Here is an 8,373-nt window from a genome sequence, read left to right as displayed (position 1 = left end):
ATTCAAAAGTTAGAAATACATTAAATCATTTAGAAAAAAAAATCACTTAAAAATAAAAGTAAAATAAAATTTTCAACAACATCGGCCAGATCAGATTAGCAGCGACCAGCTAGCCTAGAAAAAAAGAGTCTAAATTCGACAAACTAATCGCAATCATTTTAAAGCTAAAAATTGAATAATAATATTACGTCGGCTTCCTCGTTGACAAAGTAAGTCGCTTTGTAGATCGAGTAAAAGGACGCAAAAGAGAGTGAAGGCGATGAGAAATAAGCGACGAATTCCAGAGAGAGACAGTGACAGAGGGAAGAAGATAGAGAGAGGAAGAAAGAGGGAAACTTGGATTACGCGTGATCGCCACTGAAGTAACTACTTTGCATCATGAACAGTTTGTCGATGGGATTGTTGATGGCCGCATGTAGACTCTGCGACAGCGACGGGGTATCGTGCGATGATGAGCCATGGTGGGAATGCGAAGCACCCTGATGACTACCGTCCGCGCCGCCGCCATCATTCTCGCCGATGTCGAAGCCGCCGTCCGTACCGTCCAGGGACAGATCGCTGCTACAGAAGCTCTCTCCCGAGTGGCCCGGGTACGCGTCTGAAAAAAAAAGATATGCATTTCTTCATTTCTCGCAAAGTACCATGGCACTTTAACGAGGTGCAATGGTATTCTGAGATATTGTATGTACGCTGGTATGTCGAATGGTATGCAACAATGAAAATATTTCGAAATTTTACCCGCACTTTTTTGTGCATGTAATACAAAATCAGACAATGCAGAATGTATTGCGGGAGAATAAAGAGACATAAACTTCGATCAATCTCGATTTCTATCTATACTTTGACACTGAATTTATTTATATGGCGTATTAATTATTTCTTTATATTTTTCTTTGTCATTGTTTTCTAAAAAAATAATTTCTATATATAGGGTGCTTACCTTAAAAATGATCTAAATTTCAAATTTGGATTTCTTTCAAAATTCGATTTCCAATTTTAAAGCGTTAATAGTTTCATCAGTTATCAACTTATAAAAAGTCTAATTTATGAAAAATAGCCTAACTATCAAAATAAATTTCCTATTTTAAAGTGTTAATGGTTCAAATTATTAATTTTTATGATAAATGTTTCATACAATACGAAATAAAATTATTTTCAACATACTTTAAGACAAACTAGAAAAATATTATCTAACACAATAAACTATATATCTTTTGCTGGATGAGAAAAATAGAATAAATTCCTTTATATCCAATAACTGGATATTAAATAACAGATTTGATTGTATCGAAAAAACTATTAAAAATTGCAGACTCGAGATATAAAAAGGAATTGTCGTTCTCTATATAGAAACTAAAAATATTCGGTTCGAATTTTGAGTGTGGGTGCATGACATTGTTGGATGTTCTAAAAAATATATCCGAGCGTCTATCTTTGATTAAAAAAAAAATTGAAGTAAAAAAATGTTGCCTAATAGAAACTTTTTATAGAAACGTTACCGAGGTATAATTATTACAGCATTTTTAATATATTCAATTTATGTTCCTAAATTTTTTATAAATGTAAAAATAAACAAAAAAACGTAAAATAATTTTTATCAGAAAAAAAGCGGAATGCAATTGACATACATTTCCACTGCTTTCATTTCATATTTTTAATGATCAATTTTATTCATTCACCTTTTGACTATTGTCATTGTCATTATGTTGTAATTAATCACCAAAAATACGAGAAGTAATAAAGAAAATATATGTCAATTACAATCCGCAATTAATTTTTTGTTAATAAAAATTTGAGCGACTAATTTATATTTTTAAATTTTATTTTTACGTTAATTATTATAATAAGATAATTTAGGAATTTAAAAGAGCATTTTTAATAATAAATATTAAAATATTGTACCAATTATAATTAATAAATTTTTACGTTTTCATAAAAAATTAGTAAAGTAAGAGTCTATTATGAATCAACCGCAGAATGTCTGCTCTCAAAAATATCACACACGTTCTAGGATACTTTGTAAACAACTGTCGAGACACAAACGCGTTACGCATATACCGTCTGTGACACCGATGCGCAAATGAGTTTCTACGGTGAGTAAAGACTTACCGTCGGGCGAGTACGGGTTATTGGGGTTGAGCGGTTGGGTGGCTGAGGGGAAGCTAGAAGATTCCCCATCGCGCATGTTCAGGGCGTTCAAGTAATGACCTGCGAACGAGATTAGACAATTGACATTGAACTCATTCGTTTACAAAAAAAGCCCCATTAACCAGTCTTCGCAAATTCGCGAAGTTCATCAATTCGCGTGTTTTTCCTCGATTCTCGAGACTATACTTGATTTTTAAAAAATAAATAACTCGAATGTGATAAAATATGACGAAAATCGCATTAAAATTTATTAATCAGAAAATGAAAGTAGTGTATAGAAACAATAACGTTTTTGAAATTTCACGTTCAAATTCAAAAAAGTATTTCAGGATCAGGAATTCAGGAATAGTCATGCATAGATTAAAAAAATAGCACTTGAATTCTCGATAGAGTTCTGAGCTAATAAGATGAAAAAGGCCACTTACTGTGATCGCTGTGTGGACTTTCCGTCCTTCGCTCCTCCTTTGGCTCTTTATCGGATCCGGGCTCCGTTTTGGCCTTCCGCTGAAGTTTCTTCATCTTCGCGCGCTGATTTTGGAACCACACTTGAACCACGCGCACGCTAAGGCCAGTGTCCTTAGCGAGTGCTTCGCGAACTTTCCTGCAAGGCTTCGGAGACACCTCAAAAGACGCCTTGAATTGACGTCGCTGTGCCGACGTAAGAATCGTCCGCGGCCGTTTCGGACCCCGACGGCCATCCCGTGGTCGATTCTCGTCCAATAAGTCATCATCTGGCAATACCATTTATATTTATCCATTTATATTTATAAATATTTATAAATATTTTACATGTACAGCATCGCTCTCCTCTTATTTCGTGTCAATCTTTTATTTATTTCAACTATTTCAAGTGTCTACTTTTCAATACCAACACTCCACACATTCACGCACACAGCAACAAACAAATAAATAAATAAAAAATATCAATATAATTAAATAATGTGAACAAAATAATACGTTTCTTTTTATAATTTTTAATAACAAATAAGGAAATTGAATTAATAGGAAGCGGGCGAGCGTTATTCGCCTAGTTATCTTTATTTATTTATTTTTTTTTTTAGGAAATATTAATTTCTTATTTATTTATAATTTTTAATATCGCCGAAACATATTCATACACATATTCTGTTATTTTTTATCATATATTATATATAAATATTTTTTAAAATTTATTTTGACAAAACATCTGTTTTTACAAAAATTAATGAAAGGCTTGTTCCTTTTAGTCGAATTTCTTGCACAATTCATCTTTTTCCTTCCACGTTGGAGAGAAAACAGAGAATTGCGTAAGAAGTTCAGCTAAAAAGAATAGCTGTCTATTATTAAATTATGACATGAAACTTATTGCACGAAAACATTAAACGACAAAAGAGGATGGAGAATAATATAAGAGCGAATAAATTATTATCATGGAAATAGTGTTTGCGTTTCGAATTTCGTGACCTCCGTGCGATGGATTGATCGTGAGACGCAAAAGGCAGTGGTCGAAGTCGAGCAGTAGATACGGATGGTTTCGATCAGACAGTGATCCGACAAAGCACAGGCCACGCCTACCGTGCAACATATGTACCGTGGCGCGGCAACATGTCGGCCGCGAACAAACGCACCGGCTATACGCGCGCGGCGGATTCCATTTTCCGCACGAATATTTCAAGAACTCTGGGAATTCCATTGTTAAAAATTGTTTCGCTCCGTGGGAATACGGGGCGAACAGTGGAATTGTCGATCAAATCATTGAGCGAGATCGCTGGTAAATCGCGGATCATTCATTGTTAATAAAAGCGCGATGAACAATTAAAACCGACGCGGCAGAAATATTTGCACGATACTGATATAATTTTAAAAAATTTATTTCCAATGCTTCATTGCCTCGTGAAAATTTTTAGATTTATTTTTAAATTTTTATCGAAATCTTTTTCAATGTTTCCCTGTTAATGTGCGATTTCTTGAATTCATGTTTCATATGCGTTATAGAGAGAGAGAGAGAGAGAGAGAGAGAGAGAGAGAGAGAGAGAGAGAGAGAGAGAGAGAGAGAGAGAGAGAGAGAAAGAGAGAGAGAGAAAGGAATATACATAGAAATGGTGGCTCACAAACTGCTCTTTTATCATTTTCTATCGTCATCGATAACACATAAAATATCTCGAAACGCGTGCTATAAATTTATGTCGAGATGTCGGTCGGATAAACGCCATGGAATAAATTCCACATCTCTTTTGGTAGCAAGATATATTGTATTATATATTATCATGATATTTTGATTATATGCGAGAAAGGCTTGGCGAATTCAACGATGTCTAGTTTCAGGATGTCGAAACACGCGTCCACACGATATAGCTTTCGATCATTTATCGCTTGATTTAAATGTAATTACCTTGAAAAGGAACAGCCCTGTTTCGAAATTCCTGTAGATTTTTACTTTGGATGTCTTTAGATTGTAGTACAACCTGCGAACAATGCAACAAGGTATGTACAATGCGTTTCTCAACGGTTTTTCATTTTAATGTTATTCGGTGTATTTTCAAGCATTCCGCGGTAATGGTCCAGGGGAAGCTTTGTGAAATTATTTCGCGGCCAAAAGCTCGTATCGCTCGCCAATCTCAATTCCCAATTCATTATAATTTGACGTTGGAAACGGCACGTCGATTGATACGCGTTTAAATCGAAACAAGACGATACGAAAGATAATGAGCAGTTTGTTTGTCACAGAAAACAATATATGTATATATATATATATATATATATATATATGTGTGTGTGTGTGTGTGTGTGTGTGTGTGTGTGTTGTGTGTGTGTGTGTGTAAGAAACGTTAGATCTCATCCTTTCAGTTTATTCTGCACGAGTAAATTACGCCGAGATATTACTTATTATTTAACTATAACAATAAGCCTTTCACTCAATTGTAATATCGGTTAATGCTTCTATTCAACGAGAGGATGAAAATAGAGATTGTGATTTCATATAGAAATAAATGTTATGGAAAGTCATTTCATGCAACATGATACGCACATTACACACTTTCATTCATGCCAGTATTCATTCACGATAACATATTTCACGTAAGAACAGTGATTCTGTTGTACGAGAAAAATAATTATTACGTCGTGCATACATCGTCAATACATATATTGAGTTTTTTAAAAGAAGATAATAGGTTGAAAATTAGAAAAAAAATCAATTTTTCGTTTTTTTTTATTAAATAAGTTTATATATGTAAATCAAATCCAGTAGAAATTAACAAAACTATAGAATTTTATATGTTGCGAGACTTCGTTGTAATACATTAATATGACTTCCGTTAAATCCTAGAAATATCCTATGAGATTCCTAGTTTAATATTGCTAGAAAATATGTTTTAAAATAAAAATCATTCTTCATTTCTTTTTGAAAAGAAAAAAAAACGAGCTATGATATGATATACCAGAAATAATAAGTACTAATTGTTTAAGATATTTATAGTCAAAAATTTAAACATGTTTTTTTTCAAAACAGTATTTTCAAAATCAATATTCATGATATTAAAATTGTTTGATTGATCTGGTTAAAATTTCATAACTTTTTTTTCATTATTTAATCTTATTTTCCATGTAGAATGTTTTTTAAAAACATCTAGTTTTTTATTGACAAACATAGTCTCAAGCAAAAATCTTTCTTACTTCTGCCAATAAAAAAAAATACATAAAACAAAAACAGTTCTATAGGAAGACAAGATTTAAATTTGCTCTTTAAGATTCGCAAAACACTTTTGCTTTCAGAATATCTTATGAAATGCTTATACAATGACCACCATACGTTTTGATGAGCGAGGTTCGCCCCGATTAGCTGTTGCAACCATTATTCATAATAAATTTGTATAAAAAAATTTTTTTAATATAGATAATAATGTATTATATTTAATACACTATTTTATTTGATTTATTATTTTTTTTTTTTTAAATTCTCGATAAACAACTATTTTTAATGTAAACTACTATCTCCCTTCAATGAGAGTACAATTTCTATTAGGCTATAATATTGAATATTCCTTATTTACGCTGCTATTTGTATATATCTTATTAATGTACCACAAATCAAATTTATATCAAAAAACTATTTATAATTTATGCTTTTAACAACAAAGAGATCACTTCAAATTACTTTCCTATTACTTAAAATTAAAATTGTCCCAGTATTTTCTACTTTAAATCAATCCCTTTTTTCTCACTTATATAAATGTTTATGAAATATATATAATAAAAACCCACACACACAATCTATTCATGTACGTCTGAGGAGAACGATAACCGGAATTAAGTCTAAGGCTATTTCAAAACGGTTGAATCGAGCGAAAACTCGAAACTTAACCCAGATGGGGCGCAATTATGCATACACGCACGTCTATAAAATACAATAAAACAGGCGATACTCACCTTGTGGACTATTTAGAAACAGTTCGTGTTCGAAGTCTCGTCTGCAGATCGGCTGGCCCTGTCTAAGGATGTAGTGTGCGCCCCGTGGCAACGGCTGTCCGCACATGCAACACGCGAAACATTCCACGTGGAAGATCAAGCCGGATACCGGCCGCATCACCAGATCCGAGCAGCTGATCTTCTCCATGCATCGCGCGCACTTCACTCCGAAGATCCTCTCGTAATCGGAACGGCAGTAGAGCTTGAGATCACGTATGAAACACGAGTGCGACAGCATCGCGCCACATGCCGTGCACGAGAGACACTCCTCGTGATAATTCCTCTCGGCGACTCGCATCACGTACTTGTCGGCGATGGTGCGGCCGCAGCCAGCGCAGATCGTCTCAAGGAGGCCAGACTCCGTTTTCACGGAAACGGATGGCTCTGCGGGAACAAATGATTGACGTATTAGATAGCGATATTTGCAATAATTTTGCTGTTTATAAACAGCAAAAGTATATATTGGAATCGAAATCGGTTGAATATCATTTTTATGAGTATTGAAAGCAGATAGAAAAAGAAACGCAGTAGTGTGGATAGATGTATAGTCCGCCTTGCTGTTCCGTTGCGCGTAACTTTGTACGAAACACGATCATGTATATCTCTCAATGTAAATTTAATCTTTTTTTTTCGCTTGTAAGAAGCGTAAAATAGCGTAGATATAACATATTTAATAGTTCTATTTCAAATTGATATCTATCATCTTTTTTATTTTATTAAACAAGTAATTAATAGTCGATGTGATCTAAATTTTTTGAGAATTTAGTGCTAAAGCAATATTATACTTTTTAGAAAAAGTTTTAAAAATTCGCATGCATTACGACACATATGTAATTAATATATTTTATGATTTTTTAAAAAAGGATTAAGTAATATAAAGAGATATAAATAACAAATAAACATTTTCAGTTTGAATATAGAATACACATATGTCTCTCTTTTTTCAAGATAATAAAATTCATGATTCTTCAATTTCAAAATATATCTACAGCGATTATAGTATTATTATAATTTTTTAAGTTGACATTTTTATTTTATAATTTTCTATTGGATCAAATTTCATCTTGGTAATATCGTTAATTTTTATTTGCGATATATTTTCGTCAATACTAGTATGAGTATATGAACACTACTTATGAAATAAATTATGTATTATGAGATTAATCTTTATTTTTAGCAATTATATCATATATAATATTTGTAATACTATTATTTGTAATACTGTTCATAAGAATTTTAGATTGATATTCATAATCAGATAATCTCCTATTTTTCTCAAATATGCTATTTTATTCTATTTTCTCGATATGCTGTACGATCATTTCAATGATTGGAAGAAATTTCAATTAAGCAGCGTTTACAATGAGATTTTAAAGCGTAAATCTTAAACTTAAACTTTAAGCAGTAAGAAATTTACCTATCGATTATTCTCTTCACATTCGACTGTGATTGGTCAATTTAGATTGTATATGCTTGCGTCGTTTTACACATTTTAAATTGTTACTTAAATAAATTATTATTTAAACTTTAAGCCTTAAACCATAAGTCCCTGAATACAATAGATGTATTAAGCCATAATTAACCAATCATAGTCGATTATTCTTCTCATATTTGACTGTAATTGGTCAATATTTTCCCATATAGAACATAAAATCTAAACAACGTTATATATGAATAATGAAAACGTTGAAACAACGTTAGAACACATTGTAAAACTTCCATATAACATCTAAATATCTCAATTAAAATCCTCAGATGATTCCTATATGAGATACAATA

General features: G+C 32.5%; 1 protein-coding gene across 1 annotated transcript in view; it reads right to left on the bottom strand.

Moving 5' to 3' along the window:
• Nucleotides 1-261: 261 nt before the first annotated feature.
• The window catches only part of LOC108694654 (LIM homeobox transcription factor 1-beta-like), a 10,338-nt gene continuing 2,226 nt past the window's right edge, over nt 262-8,373 (bottom strand). The window contains exons 2-5 of the mRNA XM_018204261.1: nt 6,556-6,978; nt 2,574-2,879; nt 2,110-2,208; nt 262-598 (exon numbers count right to left, since the gene is read on the bottom strand). Of these exons, the coding sequence (XP_018059750.1) occupies nt 342-598; nt 2,110-2,208; nt 2,574-2,879; nt 6,556-6,978 (1,085 nt within the window). The 3' untranslated portion in view covers nt 262-341. The remainder of the gene's footprint in view (nt 599-2,109; nt 2,209-2,573; nt 2,880-6,555; nt 6,979-8,373) is intronic.

This window comes from Atta colombica, unplaced genomic scaffold (assembly GCF_001594045.1).
Source record: "Atta colombica isolate Treedump-2 unplaced genomic scaffold, Acol1.0 scaffold121, whole genome shotgun sequence".
Lineage (NCBI taxonomy): Eukaryota > Metazoa > Arthropoda > Insecta > Hymenoptera > Formicidae > Atta > Atta colombica.
This window is presented reverse-complemented; position numbering and strand designations above follow the sequence as displayed.